Source organism: Trichoderma gamsii (genome assembly GCF_001481775.2).
Source record: "Trichoderma gamsii strain T6085 chromosome Unknown Scaffold_27.2, whole genome shotgun sequence".
Taxonomy (NCBI): domain Eukaryota; kingdom Fungi; phylum Ascomycota; class Sordariomycetes; order Hypocreales; family Hypocreaceae; genus Trichoderma; species Trichoderma gamsii.
Genome location: NW_020171364.1, coordinates 333,534 through 353,696, shown reverse-complemented (window position 1 = coordinate 353,696; position 20,163 = coordinate 333,534). Strand labels below are relative to the sequence as shown.

Genomic DNA, 20,163 nt, shown 5'->3' with positions numbered 1-20,163 from the left:
AAGCCTCACGCTCGAATACGAAGTGACGCTTACTTTTCAACCACTTACAGTCAAGGCCCATTGCTAGCTACATATCACATACATGAAATAGCTTCGATGTCTCAATTATACGGTGCCAGCTGTCAAAGCTAAGTCGGACCTCCGGCGAATGCCTCATTTGCGCGAATAGTGAGCGAGTAGTGAGATTGAAGCTGCTGCACCGTCCTATCAGCACTTGAAGGATGAGCATTCTGAGATTTGCCAAGCTACAATACGAGTGATCGGCGAAACAGTAAGAAAGCCAACTTTGCTACCCGTCAGCGACATCCGATGTGCAAAACACCAACACTCAATTCAATGCCCTAGACCCGAGATGGCGCCGCTCTAGAAAGTGGCAATTCCCGCGCATCCATAGCACAGCCAGCGGTCTAACCAGCGCCATCATCTCCTTAGTACGATGTGTCCATTGAAATGCCAGCTGTCTCGCGTCCTAAGATTCATTTAGCTCAAGCAAGGAGCGTGCGGCTGAACGCCATAGCGCAGCTCCTCTGGCTGGAGAACCCCATGGGAGCCTAAAAAAAGCAACATTAGCCGGTTGCCACTAGCACCAATGAGACGATAGAAAGCCGGTTGATATTCAGTTTCTCGTTGTCATAGAAGCCCGACAACTCCTCAGCCCTATAATGCCAAGCCGGTCGTGTGATTCAATCGCCAAAGTGCGGTGTAAGACAGGCATTGATGGACGACAACAGGCCAGCGCAAGGGGGATGACATGACCTGAGCTGGCCTTTGTCGGTCGATCGGCCGGAGGTCTAGGCCCCATTCGTGCCGGATCCTGGAGGAGTCCCTTTTTTCGTCGGTGAGACGGAGTGTGGAGATGATTGGCCGATTCTAGTGGGCGCCATCTGCTTGCCGTTTGTGGAGGCGGAGTCGCATTGTGCTTCTCCAAGGACCTGAGGAGGCCCGGAGCTAGGGCATTGAGTTTGAAGCATTTTGACAGCGGTGGCGATGTCTCACGGGAGAGATTCTCCAAAATTGCTAACTTTTCAGTCAAAAGGGCCGACGAGCGAAGCCATCAACGCCATCAAGCACTTAAAAAACAACAATTGTCCGAAATCAGCACGCGTCTTGCCACAATTCAATGGCTGAACCATTTTGGGGCATTTAGAGGTTTAAAACGCGGGTTCGGACGATCTCTCTCTCCTTTCTTGTTACACAGCCAAGTTAGAGGATTCACTTGAGGATTCTCCTGAGTTGAGGCTGATCCCATTCCCCCGTCGGCGACTCGCAGATGAAATAAAAGACCGACGAGTTCAAAGGAACCAGAGTAGCCTAGAGACCCCACAGTGTCATTTGTTCTCATGTAAAGCGTTGTCACATAATTCGATAACCTTTTGTTTGTGTAAGCTTAGAAGTGAACTCAAACCCAATTAAACCTAGGGTTTCACGCGCTCACGATGTCTCATGATTGTGTTTAACCATTTCCCGTAGAAAATTTGAGCTGTAATAGTACCTTGTCCATAAGGTTCATCGGATCTTGCGGACGATCACATCGATCGAGCTCTTCGATGTCTGTCTTCAGGTGGATCCCGGAGCACTCCGAGCCCCACTAGATGGCTTACAGTCTATGTTATTGACAACATCAAACAACAATCACAAGCAGCCAAGAGCCGCTGATACTAGAGCGGAAAGTATTTGGAAAATTTTTATCTTTTCAAGTTCATGTATCTCCGGAAGCATGTGACATCATCTGTTTTCTCATGGTTTAAGTGAGTGACGCAGATCTACTTCCCGTCGATTGTGTCGTAGTAAATAGTATTTGTAGGCTATATTCTTTCCAAGAGAGGAGGAATATCTCCACAAAACATTTGGCTGGAGGATTTTATTAGGTTCTCCTGTACTATTTATACACGCATTTCAATCACATAAGATTTTCATTACTCGTGTGTATAGTTTCCGTGTCAATAACAAGCCTGTAACTAAGCCTCTTACAAAGAGCTTCTATATTGACAAATTGATAGTTCACTGTTAGCAAATCACTCTATTTCATGATCCATTAATTTCCAATAATGGTGGTGTGCAATCGCCATCCCCGTCCTCCTCACAATCTAGGTCAGTGTTGCTCTCAAGCAGCAACTTCACCACTGCCTCATGTCCACTCTCTTCAGCCCACGAAAGTGGTGTCTTCACTGAAACAACTGTGTCAGTAAATCATATTCAACTCCCCTAGAAGCCTCTCCTAGAAGCTCTAAATGCAAAGACTTGTTTAGAACTTTAGGTGGTACAAGCCTTGAAGAGAAAGGTTTTTGGAAGCTAGATATGTAATGCCAGAGCGAATATTGTACCTGAGGTTGTAATAGACCACTGAAGTAAGAACCGCCCTACCAATGACCAGCATGAAATATGTCCCGCAGGAAGTAACGTTTTGGGACATCAGCGGCCCTTGCCATTGACCAACACACTTTGAAATATAATGTCAACGCCAAGGATTGGAGAATAGCAATGCATCTGCTAATAAAGGAATTGTGAGAAAGCTATTCAACAACCTGTATGTACGCCACCGATTCTCATGTCCAAGTTCTTTTCGAAACAATGCACTAATTGAGCAGCGCCTGCGAGGCCGAAAATGTTTTTGATCCAGGGATGGCTACATGGAGTGGGCAGCAAGAGAAATATGAGCGTTCTATACATGTAATGTACTAATATATGGACGTTAACTTCTAGATCTCTACATTTTCTGACACTTTTTACAGAGAAGGACTAATTTTTTGCACTGCCTAGTAGTACTTTTTATTCAGGTAGTCATTAGCTGGATATATGTAAGTTTTACGCATTGACTGTACGTATATGAAGAACCAAGGGCTTATTTCGCTCGTCATTGTAACCTCGGCTTGCCAAAAAAGTTTATGCATGTACCACGAGCGGTTTCACCAAATTGGAATATGCTTAAATACGTTGTCCGTATATGTGATTACCCTAGGGAAAGTACCAATCCCGCGCCTGGAGCCTAGAGCTCACATATTGACAATATAACTTGATACGAGGGAATCAGTTCTAAATCTTTATCTAACGACGTATCCATGATGGTGTCTGGCTCAAATAGTCCATGGGCCTTAGGTCAGCGGCAGTGTTAACCAACAGTGTCACCACTGTCTGGTGCCCATTCGCGGCGGCGAGCAATAATGGTGTCTGACCTAAGTCATCCTCAGACTTTAGGTTGGCGCCATTATCGAGCAGCAGCTTCACCACTGCTCTATGCCCATTCACTGCAGCCCATGACAGTGGTGTACGGCGTGTTTTATCTGTAGATTTTATATTGGCACCGCTTTTCAGCAGCAGCTTCACCACCGTCTTATGCCCATTCGTTGCGGCCCATGATAGTGATGTTCGACCTAAATAATCCTTAGACTTCAGGTTGGCGCCGCTTTCAAGCAGCCGCTTCACCACCGTCTTATGCCCTTTCGTTGCGGCCCATGATAGTGATGTTCGACCTAAATGATCCTTAGACTCCAGATTAGAGCCGCTCTTAAGCAGCAATTTCACCATTGTCTCTTGCCCATTCACCGCAGCCCATATCAGAGGTATTTGGCCGGTATTGTTTTCTGATTTCAAGTCGGCGCCTTCGTCAAGCAGCAGCCTCACCACTGATTCATGCCCACTCTCTACTGCTTGGTGTAGCGGCGTCCGACCGTTCTTATCTTTACACTCTATGTTGGCGCCTTTGTCAAGCAGCAGCTTCACCACAGTTTTATGGCCGGTCTCTGCCGCGTGGTGTAATGGAGTCCTTGCTTCCTTATCCTTTACGTTGGCATCAACTCCAACGATCAAAGACACTTCAGTTGCTGTTAGATATCCTTCTCTTACTGCAGCATACAACGTTCTGTTTGGAAGGTCTGTTTCTGCGCCATTCAATTTGTTCTTGAAAGATGTGCTGCTTATCGTATTATTTAGATGCAAGGTAAGCCAGTTCTCCAGTAAATAAGCAGCCGGACTGTTCATTACTTCGCCGACAAATTGAGAAGTGATGTCCAGAATATATGCGTCCTTCTGGCAGCCATATATGTGGTGACTAAGGTAGCAAAGAGCATAGGTAAGAAATGGCATTTCTTCGAGATATTGGATACAATCTCTGAAGTGCTGTTGAGTCCAAGATTTGGCCTCCGGGAGCCTCTCAGCCATATCTGTTGCACAGAGTATGAGATATCGGATGCATATTATAGATATGCAAATGTGCGCAGCTTTCTCGTTCATTTCGAATTCGGTGCCTGCAACAGCACCACCTGGGCGGAGGAAAAACTCGCGAACTGTCTGGTGCATGATTTGAACACTACCGCGTCCTACGGCTGTGCTGGCCTTTGAAGTGGTAGGGTCTTCATAGGCGTTATTGCCAGAGTACTGTCTGATCTCCAAGAAGTTGCCGCCGCAATGAGTGATAAGTCGCTCAGATGGAATATTATTTCGAAAAGAATCATTGGACAACTTGAGTTCTGAACCACTCTCACCTGGAATAGCAAGAGCATGGAGAAGTTCGGTGGCTGCAAGAGGGCGGCGTGCGAAGAGAACGAGCTGGAACATCCTTATCCCATCCTTGATATCTGCCGTGTTCCGCGACATCTTATTGAGCATTCTTCGGTAGAATTTGTCTAGTTCTATTGGGAGGCTTTTGAGGAAGTCGAAGATATCTTTCTCACGACAACGTCCAGCCTCGTCATAAGCAAGTAGTTCAATCTTTACCAGCTGCACCCATAAAAATACCCCCTGAGCGTGATCGACAATGTATTCGGTTGCTTGTTTGAGAAAATTGGAGAATTCAAGGTCCTTTAAGAAAGAAGTAGCGAAGCTAGCAATATCAGCTTTTGACTGGTCTTGCAATATTATGCTGAGAAATTTGCTCTCGAAAAGTTTGCGGGTGCGAGGGTTTTGAAGTATTCCCATCGGCCGGCTAGCAAGAAATATCTTTATCACGCAATTGTCCGACTTTGAGCATAGAAGGAACATTAGTTCCAAGATCTCACGCCTATCGTCATGGCTAGACTCGTCCATTGCATCAATGATTAGATACAGTCGCTTTGCTGGAGAAAAATCCGATATTGATGCAAGAATTCTCTTCAGCAATACATAATCCCACTCCACAGGAGCGCCAAAATCTCTTTCTTGCGATGCCTTTTTGTGCCGATACGCGGATTGGAAATAACGGTAAAAAGATGCTTCGTTCTGGCCTAGAATTTCGTATAGAATGCATCGAAGCATATTGTGGTGGCTACTTTGGAGCTCGCCATCTCTGTCACTATAAAAGAACTTGGCTACAATCGCAGACTTTGCATCTGGATCTCGTTTTGGGAGTTTCTCTCTGAAATATCTGGTAAGAGTGCTTTTCCCACTGCCCGGTTTCCCTTGGAGATAAAGCAATCGAGAGGCATCTGAATTTGACCATTCTTGGTACTGGTCATGCGTCCAAATCCACTCTAGGGAACCGTCATGTTCTTTGGTGATCTTGCCATAGCGTGAGTTATCAAAGTAGAGGCTAGCTCGGCACTCTTTGATTATTTCCGTTAGCTCAATTTACAGCATGGGATGAGGTGCAAGTACTACCTCTTCTCTCTTTATCATATTCAATATATGGTAGGCCATCGAGAGCTTTTATGACATCAGTCTGGCGTCGACTTGTAAGAAAAGCCTTCGTGTTTGAGACTCGCTGTTGTAGATTGTCGATAAATTCACGAATCCCCTTGATGAATTCGCCTTTTTCATCCTGGACTTTTCCTAATCCATCAATGACAATCAGTAACTCTCCCTCGGGCTCTTTAGCTAGAATCGACATTAAAGAGGCCCAAAGCGCGTCAGTTGGAGCTTCCTCCAACCATTTCTCTGAATGCTTTTCGAAACGTTCTATTTCTGGATAGTAAGCGCTTTCCTCTTTGCAAATACACTTGATAAGATTTCGGAGAAAATTTCCAATAATCAATTTTTGTTTGTCCGTCGGTAGGTAGCAGATATATTGGTAGAGGAGTCCGCGAACAAAATGGGATATCAGCGGTTGTTCACTGGCCACGGATGAGCAGAAATAGTACAGAACAGTACGTTGAGCCTTCAAGAGATTTTGGTCCACAATGTGTGATGAGACCTGATGTATGTTGCATTCGGATGGCCCATATAACCAAATTGTCTGAGGACGGTTGGTCGTTTCCTCCCAAAGCTGAAAATCTACATTTTTGAAAATCCAGCAAAATTCTGGCTGGTCGCAATTCAAGAGTGGTATTGTAGATTTATGCTGCTCTTGAGTAACTGATTTCAGTATCTTGCACATCTGATCAACAGAAACGGAGTCTGCGAATAATTCAAGTCTCTCCTGTGGCGCTTCACGATATCAGCCTCAAACTTCTCTCTGATTTCTGGTATTTGAGCAAGCGCTTTTCCAAAAGGAATATTCTGGTTCTGGATCAATACTTTAAAGGCAGAATCAGAAGCAAAGGAGTGAGGAAATCACCATTGCATCCTTTCAAAGACTAGCCAGCCTTGGTAGTTCAGAATGGCTGAAAACGCTATCATTGCCTGGATATCCTGACAAAGGTTCTCATTCGTATAAAGAATGCATTATACAGAGAATAATTGGCAAATCAATTTCCTCACCTAAGAACGCGAATGGTAGATAGGAAATTTTGGACATACATAGAAACCTTTTCATGATGGTAGCACGCGCGGTGTTTGCAATTTCAGAGAGGCATCTGAGAACTGTCGTATAGTCATCGTCAATGTGAGAGAATTTGACGAGGTTCGAATGATCCCGGTGCATCGGTTTTATGTAGCTTCCATCCTCCTCCAAATCTCGTCCGTGAGTTGCGGAAGCAAAATCTACTAGTTTAATACGTGGCCCCGTCATTTCCCATTGGCCTGTACTCTATATGTGATCTTAGCGGTAGCTTTCCCAAAGGGATATACTCGACTCACCCCTCTTTGAGCGGTTGGCGATTCCATCGTTTCGTAGAAAGAAAAGATTTTCGAGTCACGGAAAGTAAAAAATCGCCGAAAATTGGCTCTCAAAACTCTCAGAATGTCCGATGAAACACCTAGTTGCTCTATGAAGAATCGATTTGGCTGATCTTGAACCATGGGAACCCATTGGCTGACTGGCATTCCTTGGTTTGGGACTCCAAAGAAAAGCATTCCACATATAGATTTGAAGTTTGCCTTATCCGAATTCTCGCCAGCGTGCATTCGAATCAGTGCATACAATGACGTTAATCCTAATGATTTCATAACAGAGGAGGAGACATACTGCCTTAATGATGATGCCGCCCAAGCTGTGTCCGATAAGTATGAGTGGTCTTTCCGGGCTTGCAGTTTGGACTTTTGATGTCCTAAGCCATGAATAGCTCCGTATACTCTTGACCCTCTCTTGGAACTCGTTGGCTAGATCATCTAGACCGACAGAAGATATACTACCATGCATTTGAGTATCATAGCCGTATACGAAGATCCTCATATTTGGAATATCCCTCGCAAGAGAATCACGTAACCACATGTGCGACCCTTTCCTCTCCTTGAACGATCCGAAGGCGTGACTCCCAAGTCCAGATACTGCAATTAGACTAAATCAATCAGTTAGTGTCTTCTTATAGAATTGATGCTCACACTGACTCGACGTCGCATTCTGCGTCGCTCCTTGAGTGTAAAGGGGTCAGACCCTTGAAATGGGTATCAAAGACGAGAGCACTTCTCTCGCGGTCATTCTGTTGGTTGCCAAATAACGAAAATTGCCATTCCCAATTATCTGTATATTCAGATAAGCGATCTGGGATCTTCGAGAATTCTAGTGTTGCGATTTTTCTCCCCGGGCGAGACGGGTCATCTGCGAGAGAATTGACATCAACTGCAATATCATGTCCAAGTTCTAGAACTCTTCTCACAAGCTCTTCCACACCATGTTGTTCAATATTAGACGGTATACCTCGTAGTCTATAGGCCAAAGATTTAGTCGTAGCATCTCGGGCAGACGATTGTACCTCTGGTGTTTGGACATTCGTCGAAGCTGTCTCGGCATCGTCGCTGTTTCGGGATACCTGGGAGATAGAATCCTTACGCGGTTCCATTCTATACCCGGCTCATAATTATTACTATGCTTGACACTTTCCTAAAAACTGGCTGGCTGCAAGAGACTTTACCTAGATAGAGGTTTTTCTGTAATGCTTTTGCTCTTCAACTTCGCTATACGGCTAGTGAATTGGTGATCAAGTACAGTTGTATCCATGTATACGAAAGAGGGGGCGAAATGGGCTCGCTAGCTGTAATATACCCCGCACCCGCGTGATAGGAACCTTCCGAGTTTTGAATCCAAACACTGAATCTCCGTATCCAATTGAAGATGCCCATTTCTGCGACTGGATGCGTATTTGCGGGGCCGAAAAGACCGCATACAGGAGGCTGCATATTATAGCAACATCCCCTCCTACACCTTTGCGCCAACCATCAAATCGAGGGGCCAGCTAAAGATCTACAAGAGCCGTAACTTATTATTAGCATTGAGAGTAAAGGAGAAAAATATATAAGGCTAGGGGGCCTTGATATGATACCCGCGTGTGAGCGCACCAGTTTATTAGTACTGAGAACAAGACGACCTCAGGCCGCCACCGCAGTGGAAATAAGGTATATAGGTTTTATTATTCTTTTTCTCATATAGGGGATTTATAGTTGAACTAGTAGTGGCGTTAACTATCTAGGGTATTTTGTATCAATAAATAAAAGGGAGAAGTTGCTACAAAAACACGTATTATGAACTTTGTGATATTTTCGTTGTTTCGCGGATCTTTTGAACGAATCGATCAAGCGCTTAAACTTACAAGTAATTTTCCCCGGTGGATCAAGGAACACGCCGAGATCCACTAGCTTAGTAGTTAATAGGTTATGGGTACCTATTGATACACAACCAAGGATGTAGTATGAACTGAGACGCGAAAGCGCCAAGAAGTATATGAGAACAGGAACAACTTAACATGAGCAGTGCCGGAAATCAGTCGCTAAGGCCAATGTTAACATCTCCAGATTATTACTAGCAGAAGCATGAGTCATGTACCTAGGGTACATGTACTGTAATTGATAATAGAGGTACTACCTAACCTACTAGGTACTAGGTACTAGTAGGTCTACCATGCTTGCTACTATGCTTGCCAACCAATATTACATGACGATCTACACAATATACGAGGGAACTTGCATGATACAGATTAATCGCGTTGCTACTGTGCCTTGATAACTTTGAGTTGAGCATAAACAATGCATTTCTGAAATGACTGGTAAAAATTGTGCTGAAAGGCTGGCTGAAGTCATACAATTTTGTAATCGTTGTAGTTCCGCGTAAAAAGAAACAATTCTAGTATCTCATTCGTCGTCAAGGCAACCTTCATTTACTAATGTTGCCTGTTATATCAAAAGTACCTATCTATGGCTGCGAGGCTACTATTGTCTTTAAACACATCTTTTCGCTGCAGTATACATGTATACATGTAGATGTAGATGTTCCTCCTATCGCACTACATACTGGCTTACAGGGTTAAAAGAAAGCAACACCTGGGCCTCATTGAATCGCGATTACGTCTCTGCCCACAATCTGGTGTGCCGACGGATAGGATGAGTAAACTGCCGACCCTTGAGATTATAGCGGCAAAAACAAGGCACCAGCGGCGCCTCTACCCACATTTTCGGTATGTGCCTAATGTTCCGGATAAAGGCCTTTCTGCATCATTGACTAAAAGTTTTACCTTCTCTGGTTTCCTGGTGACGGTCTGAGCGAGAAGCGCACAAATAATGGTTTAGTCGCCATGTCATATTGCGGGGGAAATCCGGGGAAGGACGGCAATTATTGGACCTCACCCACCTCAACTATTGATCTCAACAAGATGGTTGCCCAAAGACGATGACCATTAATTATCCGTCGGTAAACTTTATGATGAAGATGAACTGAAACTCTCGCCTTTATCTTTGATGGCCAATCTGCCGTCGCTTTCGCTTCAAGCTCCGAAATAGTCATGGCTGGTTTCATTAGAACTAAATAAATCTGAGCAGCGTTGCATTATGCACCCCATAGAAAGGGCTGCTATTGAACAGAAAAGACTCTAGAACTCTAGCTAAACCCTCTTCAATAAGATATTGAATGTCATTCACGCAGTCTGGACTATCTGTGACATGCAGCTCTGCAGTACGAATTGGGCAGTTTGACATGGCAACCCTGTTACTGACAATTTTCCCGCCGGGAGAGCTCAAGGGATTGACGATCATGACTTCTAATGGAAAGTGCGGATAACAAAGCTAGCCATTATTCACGATATAGATCGGTATAAATAGGCCACTCACTTCCTTGTTTATCTAATGATTCCCAAGAATAGCGGCAGGCCTCTGGTGCCAACCATAACAATGGCCAAGTTCAACCTCCAAGCCCTTCTCATTGGGCTCCTAGCCACAAATGCTTCCGCAGCTCTAGACGGAAGCCGGTATCTGTGGTACACCTCTCCCGCCACAGACTGGGAGACTGGCGTTCTTCCCATTGGAAACAGTCGCCTCGGCGCGGCCATTTTTGGAGGCGCCAATGAAGTCGTCACCATCAATGAAGATACACTTTGGGACGGCCCGCTACAGAATCGCATCCCTGCAAATGGGCTTGCTGCCCTGCCAAAGGTCCGCCAGATGTTGGAAGCTAACAACCTGACTTCTGCTGGCAATCTTGTCTTGAGTCAGATGACCCCTGCTATTTCAAGCGAGAGACAGTTTAGCTATTTTGGCAATCTGAATCTCAACTTTGGGCATTCGTCGAGTGGGATATCGAATTATATCCGTTCGCTTGACACGCGACAGGGCAACTCTAGCGTGTCTTATACATATAACGGCGTGACGTATACGTATGTACTTCAAAAGAAAAGTCAAGTGTTGAAAGCTAATATCTTGCTTGGTCAGCCGTGAATATGTTGCGAGTGCCCCAGCTGGTGTTATCGCAGCTAGATTCACAGCTAGCAAAGCCGGCGCTCTGAGCGTCAGCGCTACATTCTCAAGAATCTCAAACATTCTAAGCAATGTGGCATCAACATCAGGCGGTGCCAACACTTTGACCTTGCAAGGGTCTAGTGGGCAAGCTGCTTCGGCCAACCCCATCCTATATACTGGCAAAGCTCAGTTTGTAGCCAGCGGAGGTAATGTTTCTCCCTAAGACAATAACATTAATCATTTCAATACTAATTAGCAACACCAACAGCTACTTTCACCGCTTCTGGAGGCACGCTCACTATCAGCGGCGCAACCACCATTGATGTCTTTATCGACGTCGAGACAAACTATCGTTATCCTTCAGCCAGGGATCTCGCCGCTCAAGTCAACAGCAAACTCAGCTCGGCAGTAACGCAGGGCTTCCAGAAGATTCATGACGGAGCCATCGCCGACGCCAGCGCTCTCCTGGGCCGCGCCAACATCAACCTTGGCACATCTCCCAACGGCCTCGCCAGCCTTTCTACGGACCAGCGCGTCAAGAATGCTCGAAGCAGCTTCAACGACCCGCAGCTTGCAGTTCTTGTGTGGAACTATGGCCGTCATTTGCTTGTTGCCTCGTCTCGCAATACTTCTGCCGCTATTGACATGCCTCCTAATTTGCAAGGTGTCTGGAATAACCAGACAAGTGCACCCTGGGGTGGGAAATTCACGATTAACATTAATACTGAGATGAATCTCTGGCCTGCTGGTCAGACCAATCTCATTGAAACGCAGCTGCCACTCTTTGATCTGATGAAAGTTGCTCAGCCCCGTGGCCAGCAGATGGCCCAGGATCTTTATGGCTGCAACGGTACTGTCTTCCACCACAACTTGGATGTTTGGGGCGACCCAGCACCGACAGACAACTTCACATCGAGCACGATGTGGCCAATGGGTGCGACGTGGTTGGTGCAGCATATGCTGGAGCAGTATCGCTTTGGCGGTGACATAAATCTCCTCCGAAGCGCAACCTACCCCTATCTCCTGGATATCTCCAAGTTTCTTCAGTGCTACACATTCACATGGCAAGGGAATCGCGTCACTGGTCCGTCTCTCTCCCCCGAGAATACGTACGTCGTTCCCAGCAACGCCACAGTCTCTGGCCAACAGGAGCCCATGGATCTGGCCCCTGAGATGGATAACCAGCTTATGCGAGATGTCATGAAGGGCGTCATCGAAGCTGCTGCCGCTCTCGGTATCTCCACCAGCGACAGTAATGTACAGGCCGCCACCAACTTCATCCCACAGATTCGAACTCCTCGCATTGGATCCTATGGCCAGATCCTGGAGTGGAGATATGAATACGGCGAGACTGACCCAGGCCACCGCCATCTGTCTCCTATGTACGGCCTTCATCCATCGAACCAATTCTCACCTCTCGTCAACACTACGCTCAGTGCAGCTGCCAAGGCTCTTCTCGATCATCGCGTCGCTAGCGGTTCCGGCAGCACAGGCTGGAGTCGCACATGGCTGATGAACCAATATGCTCGTCTCTTTTCTGGAGCTGATGTGTGGAAGCATCTTGTCGCCTGGTTTGCCGAGTACCCCACGCCTAATCTCTGGAACACTAACGATGGGTCTACTTTCCAAATCGACGGCAACTTTGGCTTCACGAGCGGCTTGACGGAGATGTTACTGCAGAGTCAGACTGGTACAGTTCATCTTCTGCCGGCTCTGCCTGGATCTAACATTCCCACTGGAAGTGCCCAGGGATTGATGGCCAGGGGTGGCTTCGAAGTAGACATCAACTGGTCGAGTGGAAGCTTGACAAGTGCAACTGTAACATCGACGCGTGGAGGATCGTTAACATTGAGAGTGGCTAGTGGACAGAGCTTCAAGGTCAACGGGGCTACTTATACGGGACCTATTAAGACGACTTCGGGGACGAAATACTCCATCACCGTCTGATTGCGTGTCAGTCTTTTTCTCAATGGTGAAAATAGTTTTGTGCTGCTTGTGTCAAGACGCAATTGGATATAATACGTTCAACAAAATCTTTGACATGCTATCGCTCCATTGGCAAAGTGTTGGTGATAAAGTGGTGATGGTATGTATAATAGTAGAGAGTCCTCCGACTACTAGAATATTCCTCAAATGCAAGTCCCATAGACGTAGCATTGTTCTATATACATTATGTGGCCACAAACGCCAACCACCCAAGTATTATGCGTGCCCTTAACAATTATACACCCTGTATATACGAAGAAAGTTCCATCACTCTATGTTTTGTGCTTCACACATCTTTCTATACATCCCTCCTTGCGCTATCAGTTCAGCATGCTTTCCCATCTCCACAATCTTGCCCCCATAAAAGACGCATATCATGTCCGCGTCTCTAATTGTGGACAGTCTATGCGCTACTGCGATCGTAATCCGATCACCCTCTTTTGCTGCCTCGGCTAATGCGCTTTGGACGATCTTTTCACTCTCTGTATCCAAAGCACTGGTTGCCTCGTCAAGTAGTAGGACTTTGGGATTGCGAATCAGTGAGCGAGCAATAGCGATACGCTGTCGCTGTCCGCCAGAAAGTTGTGTGCCGTTTGGTCCAGCAGCCGTGGCGAAGCCGTCAGGCAAAGAAGATACAAAGTCCCAGGCATTGGCTGCGCGTAAAGCCGCTTCGATTTGAGCGTCGGAAACAGTTACCTCTGCAGTTGTTGCGGAAGATGTCGTTGGATCGTCGATACCAAGAGCGATATTCTCGCGGATTGAGCCTTGGAAAAGGGTTGGCTCTTGTTGCACTAGAGAGACAACTCGGCGGTATAGACGTGGGTTCAGCTCCGTCAGCTTATCACCAGCAATGCTAATCTTTCCAGTCGAAGGGTCATAGAAGCGCTCGAGCATAGCAATCATGGTGGATTTCCCACAACCAGACGCACCGACCAAAGCAAAGAACTGGCCTTTTTGAATCTACAACGCTGTAAGAAAATTGCAACAACAAGTCCAAACAGGCTTTTACATACCTCTAGATTGATTCCCCTCAACACAGGAGCCTCTGGTCGCAGAGGATATGAGAAGTGAACGCTGTCAACAGCAATTGGACCTCCAGATTCAGGACCTTTATCCTTGTTTTCTGGTGTTTCGTGAATCGTGGGCTTGAGCCCGTGAAGCCAGAAGATGTAATTCGCTGCGTTTTTGCCTTTGGTAATACCTGTGCAAGCACGTTAGTTTCATACATGTATCTTTAGACGTGCGCCTGGAACATACTTGTTGAAAATTGAAAGAGTTGAGAAGCCGCTTGACCTGAAAAGAAGACTGCCAAGAACGCCACGTAAAAGCTATGCATTGATGTCTCCCCAAAAGAGACCAGACGACATCCATACCTAGAAGCGACAGTTAGCCTCAAGCTCGCCCATTATGAGCCACACGATCACCTACCAAAAACCCAAAGCCATAAACCAGTATTCAATGCACTGAGTAAAAGCAAAGCAAACCATCATGATCGACATCGGCTTCACCGATCCATTGACCGCGTGGTCCAATTCATCGGTGTAGCTCTTAAGAACCGATTCCTCGATGGCCAAAGACGACACGGTACGTATCGCAGTGACGGCTTCTGAAGCAATCGCCGCACTTTTGGATTGACGTGCCGAGATATGATGATCAAGCCTGACGTCCAATCGAATCTTGAACCACCCAGAGCCAACCATGGGGGGCAGTCCAGCGAAGACAACCACAAGTCCCAGTTTCCAACTATATACGATAGCCAAGACGCTGCATGCGGCAATGTTGAATACTGCTACTAGGATTAGAGCAATATTAAAGCCCATGAGCTCCAAGATGGCCTGTGGGTTTGCATCAACACGGCTGGCTAGCGCTCCGATATTATTTTCGAGACGATCGAAGAACTGAAGGTCTTGGCGTAGCATATCGTTTAGACTTTGGCGACGCAGTTTGTGTGATAAAGTCTGTTGTTGCAATTAATATTAGACATCAATGGCTGCAAAAGCGAGTGCCATACCTGAGCGATCATGTTGGTCGCATAACCAGCTATACCATAGACGATCAAGTTACCAGCCGCAAGAACAATAAACATGGAAGCAAAAAAGTCGCCCTTCTTTATCATTTCCGACGGAGATATTGTAAAGACGTCAACAGTGCTGGAAAGTAAAATGGCCTGACCGGGATAGCCAGCAGCTGTTAATAGTTAGAAGTTTGTACTTATGGTGGCTTAAGTTTGATCATGTACTCACCACCTGCAAGACAGGAGATAACAACAAAGAAATATGCCCAATACAGCTCTGGATGCTCAACCACGAGTCGCCATATCACCGTCAGGAGCCCCTGTTTCTTGTAATTTTCGAAATTGTCTCTTTCTTTCTGTTGCTCAAGGCGGATTCGGTCTGCAGTGGCGTATCGGGTCAAGCTCTTGACAAGATCAGCTGGATCTTTTGCTTCCTCGTCATCTTGCTCCTCTGATTCGGTATCAGACTGGTTCTTCGATACAGATAAATCTTGGACGTGGACGAGCTGAGCATAAGCTCCGTCTTGCTTCATCAGACCTTCATGTGTGCCCTGTTCGAGAATTTTCCCCTTCTTCATGACAACAATATTATCTGCTCTGCGGATTGTTGCGAGCTTGTGAGCAATAACAATGGTGGTACGGCCCTCAGAAGCTCTGTCTAGGGCGCGCTGGACAATGCCCTCAGCATGCGGATCGAGAGCGCTGGTCGCTTCATCGAGCAAGAGAACTTTGGGTTGAGAAACGATGCTCCGAGCGATGGCAACGCGCTGCTTCTGGCCGCCAGATAACAATCCACCTCGCTGACCAATCTCAGTATCGTAGCCATCCGGCAATTCTGAAATGAAGTCATGAGCAAAAGCAACTTTGGCAGCTTCCTGGACTTGAGCCATCTTTTCTTCTCTTGAAGCATGTTCCCATTTTGTACCAACAAGACCGTGAGCGATGTTATCGAATGCTGAACCTTGAAACAGCACAGGCTCTTGTTGAACAAGCCGGACGTTCTTCCGGAGCCAATTGAGATTTAACTCGTTAAGCGGTTTGCCGTCCAACTTGATGGCTCCAGACACGGGGTTGTACCATCGCTCAACGAGACCGACGATGGTGCTCTTTCCAGAACCGCTTTGGCCCTATATGTAAATGTCAGTTGTGGGAAGGAAAAAACGAGAACGAGAAAAGGATGAACGTGACTTACCACCAAGGCCGTGACCTTTCCAGCGGGAACAGATAACGAAAAGCCGTCTAGTACAGTGATACTCGGCCGCGAAGGATACGCAAAATTGACATTCTCCAACTCAAGGTGTCCGACAACTTCTGTAGGCTTCTCTCCCGATTCGTCGAATGGATTAATATCAGAATCTCGGTCGATCAGCTCAAACAGTTGAGCAGCTCCCGAAGCAGCTCTCGAAAAGTCGATGGAATACGGCGCCAGCGAAGTAATGCTGATAGTTGCGATTGTGACAGAAAACAAGACTGTAAAGATTTCGCCAGACGACTTGATCTCCCCGTTTGCATATAGATGGATACCCTGCCAGAAAGCAAGCCCAAAGCCCAGGTACATGATTGTATACTCGGCCGAAAAGAGAGCTGCAAACCAAGGCGAGAGCTGGCGACCGTATTTGTGAGCCTCTTCGAGGTATTCGTTGAATTTTCTGACAAGTCTAGATCGCATCTCAAACGCATGCACAGTCCTAGTACTGCCAATAATCCCTTCCGCATAGCCATTGGCCTGAGCGTGAACATCGAAGATTTTAGTCTCGACTGCCGCCTCGTTGATACCAACAAAGGCCATTACGGCCATCGTAGTCGGGGCGATGCAGAGACAAATCAGGGTCAGCTTCCACTGGGTAACGAATGCCACAATAAAGGCGGTGACAAAAGCCGAGACTCCTTGGAACGAAAGCCCAAGCTTCTCTGCAATACCGCCCTGGATCAGTTTTCCATTTGAAGTCGCTTGAGTGGCAATTGATCCACTGGTGCCGAGATCGTAATACGCAACCTCCTGGCTCAAAGCAGCTTTCAAGTATGCATGTCGAATATTTCGAACGATTCGATACGCGTTGTAGGTCAGGAGCACATTGTATGCGTATGCCAGGATAAACCTCCCAATGCCTAGATAGACGAAATAGAGCCTTTGAAGAGTGAGTGTCAATGATTCAACAACTGGGCGAGTATAATGCATGAGGCGAAGAAATCACTTACGATAATCGACCGGCATCATGGCGAAACTTTGCACCGCTTGCTGATGGATCGTTGATAAAATTGGTGATGGTCGTGACGAACTGGCCAAAGATCAGATTCTGGAGGGCTATGCCAGCTCCAGACGCAATTGCAGCTACAATCGAGATGGCTAGGATAATCCGTTCACGTCGTCCGGTGTAAGTGAAGATTCTCTATATAGTTGATAACACAAACACAATCAGTCACATCCAATCGGAGCACACAAATATGGACAGGCTGCCCACTTACCAGATACGGGCTGTTGGATTTGTTCTCGCTCGCTGGGGTTTCATCTCCGATGGATACCTCTGTACTGCCATCCACCTGTTCAACAACATCTGAGGCTTGGTTCAGAGGGCCGTCATGGCCCTTCTCTGAGACGGTCATATTCAGGCTGCTGGTCTGTCTCGCCAAAACCAACAACTTGCTGAAGTTGTCGTGGCAAAGTGCAGGATTGACGAGGCAGAACGACTAGCCTCTTTTAACAGCCTGATTGGTATGGTAGGAATGTCCTTATTAATGTCTTAACCCCATAAGGAGGGATGCCGGTTAAGCTACCCGAGATCTCTCATTCAACGCCTGCTTTATCATTGTCAAGCTCTATCGAATTCCTGTTCAGAGCTTCGCCGCCGTATTTCGTATCGGACAATGCCTGTCCTCGGGCTCCGCGACTTTCGGGCTCCGCGGGCTAAAGCCGCTGTACGTGTATTTACGGGGCCGCTAAGCCAAGGCTCCAGCGTGCGGGTTGATTTGTCCTGGTAGACGGTGCCCCCCCGGATTTTTTTCCAGACCTTCTCGCTCTTCCACACCACGGTTACGGGGCAACGTGGGTGCTTACAGTCAGCTATTAAGCATATTATTCGCTATGTTTAGTAGCCAGTGAGAAGCAATTGAAAGGAGATGGTCCTACGTATGACATTATTTCACGCCTCATACGTACGGCAAACAAAGTCAAGGCGGGCTACAAACCAAGCTAGAGAATTCAACTTTCCTCGTATTCGTATTACATGATTTGAGATTCATCGAAGGAATTTATTGAGCTGCGGGAAATCTCAATTGAATTGAATAATACGCCAGTAGATGAAAGCATATCGAATGAGTGCTATATAGCTGTTTGTTTTCTTATAAAACTGCTGCTTTCACCCAATCTTTTGATTCATTGCGTCTGAATGTCTGTGTACATGTATGTGGTCGAAAACGATGCTGCTTTGCAGCATTTTTGATCTTTCTTGCGTGTCTTATAAAATTCCCAGTCAACAAGGTGACAGAAAAATCTGCCCATCTACCACTATCGTTGTATGTGTTTGGCGGCGGTAGTTTTATCACCCCCTTGCGAACAAGTCGCCGTGCGGATGGTCTTTGTGCTTCACAGCATTTTTAATCTGCCCCAAGAGCCTCATAAAGATACCCAAAACCACTAGATATACATGTGTTTATATATTTTCCACTATGGCGTCATACCGGTGCGCCGGGCCTTTCACAGCGTTTTTAATCTCTCCAAAGCCTCTTGTCAAACACTCAGCGTCTCCAAGGTTTTCTTCACAGCATTTCTAGTCACCTCCAATGGCCGCATGAAAAGGCCTAGTCAAACCATACCTACTGTTCAGCTAAGCGCTTAGTTTCGATTCACATAATTCTTTACCTTCATCGTTAGGCTTGCTAACAAACACATATGCCATGCACTAGGCGATCAAGAAATGCATAGGTTCTTATTGGTAACACCTCAATAAAAGATACATGGAGAAATAAATAATTTGTTTCACTTGCGTGAGCCCACATGCATCCTATATCATCGGATATGAATCAAGCAGGACATACTATGAGTACCAATTAATAACATAAAGTTCTTCTATTTTATTTTCTCTTCCTTTTCCTCTTGAAACAAAGGCCACTTTTTCTCAAAACATCATAAACAGAGATCAAACTCCAACATCTCCCACCTCATGCAACAGTCTCCGCTCCCCAATAAAACGTCGAAATCTCCGCTCCGAGATACTTATCCTGATACAATCCCGCCTTCTCCCCCTCCAACGCCGCACCAGCACACACAATCAGCGGCATGAAATGCTCTCCCCTCCTCGGCGGATGCATCTCGTTCGCATGTGGAAACTCCCTCCAGCCTGCCACCTTCCTCCATCTCTCCTCCTTGCTCTCCGCACCCACAGCCTGCTCCAACGCGCCATTCCATCGACCAATCCTCTCTGACCACTGCTTAACTTTCGCAGGCCCTCCGTTACGCAGATCATGATAAACCTGGAAGTTGTGGACTGATGCGAAACCCGAGCCCACGACGGCAATGTTGTTCTGGCGGAGTTTTGCCAGCGCAGCTCCCATTTTCAGATGCTGAGTAGGATCCTCAGACTCCAGCACAGAAAGCTGCACAATCGGCACATTGGCCGCGGGATTCACCAACAACATTGGGATAAAAACGCCGTGATCCCATCCTCTCTTGCCATCCAGCTCAGATTGGAGGCCCTCTGCCTCCAGCGCGGCTTTTACCTCCTGCGCAACCTCCGGGTGGCCAGGCGCAGGGTACTTCAGCGCGTAAGCTTCCGCAGGGAAGTTGTAGTAGTCAAAGAAGAGCTCGTGCGTTGCCCCGGATGAGATGACTGGCCTATCTGTCGACCAGTGCGCTGTGACGAGGACAATGGCGCGAGGCTGCTCTGGGGTGCCGAGCTTGAGAATTTTAGGCACTCGGGTTTTCATGGAGTTGATGACTTCCTTGTGGGCAGGATCGCCAAGGATGGGGAGAGGGCCTAAAGCGTCATTGTTAGTTGTTTGTAATTGACAACAGAGCATATGGGTGAGTGAGCAATGGGCGGTAAAACAATCTCACCTCCGCCATGTGAAAGCGCAACCACAGGAGCAACAGTCATTGCGGCCTTCTTGCTGAAAAAATACGTTGAAGCGAAGCGAAACAGCGTGACCAAGACAACTACCCTGGTAACCAAGGCAATAAGTCGTTTCAGTATCAATCTCATCAAAAGTCCTTAGGA

At 46.7% G+C, this 20,163-nt stretch overlaps 4 protein-coding genes across 4 annotated transcripts; 2 read left to right on the top strand and 2 right to left on the bottom strand.

Annotated features, from left to right (window-relative positions):
* Window positions 1–3,045: 3,045 nt before the first annotated feature.
* Window positions 3,046–5,800, bottom strand: TGAM01_v207414 (kinesin; the record flags this gene model as incomplete). Its single annotated transcript, XM_024550092.1, has 2 exons — window positions 3,046–5,516; window positions 5,572–5,800. The coding sequence occupies 2 exons, from the start codon at window positions 5,798–5,800 to the stop codon at window positions 3,046–3,048; spliced, it is 2,700 nt and encodes an 899-aa protein (XP_024405181.1).
* A 1,462-nt stretch (window positions 5,801–7,262) lies between these two features.
* On the top strand, window positions 7,263–7,352 carry TGAM01_v207415 (hypothetical protein; the record flags this gene model as incomplete). The annotated part of the gene is made up of 1 exon (XM_024550093.1): window positions 7,263–7,352. One exon carries the CDS (start codon window positions 7,263–7,265, stop codon window positions 7,350–7,352), a length of 90 nt encoding a protein of 29 aa, XP_024405180.1.
* A 3,034-nt stretch (window positions 7,353–10,386) lies between these two features.
* TGAM01_v207413 (hypothetical protein) lies at window positions 10,387–12,897 on the top strand (the record flags this gene model as incomplete). Its single annotated transcript, XM_024550091.1, has 3 exons — window positions 10,387–10,868; window positions 10,924–11,156; window positions 11,219–12,897. 3 exons carry the CDS (start codon window positions 10,387–10,389, stop codon window positions 12,895–12,897), a joined length of 2,394 nt encoding a protein of 797 aa, XP_024405179.1.
* A 306-nt stretch (window positions 12,898–13,203) lies between these two features.
* TGAM01_v207412 (hypothetical protein) lies at window positions 13,204–17,554 on the bottom strand (the record flags this gene model as incomplete). Its single annotated transcript, XM_018808014.1, has 9 exons — window positions 13,204–13,896; window positions 13,950–14,137; window positions 14,194–14,309; window positions 14,365–14,894; window positions 14,948–15,123; window positions 15,180–16,077; window positions 16,143–17,079; window positions 17,150–17,340; window positions 17,417–17,554. 9 exons carry the CDS (start codon window positions 17,552–17,554, stop codon window positions 13,204–13,206), a joined length of 3,867 nt encoding a protein of 1,288 aa, XP_018658791.1.
* Between the last annotated feature and the right edge of the window lie 2,609 nt (window positions 17,555–20,163).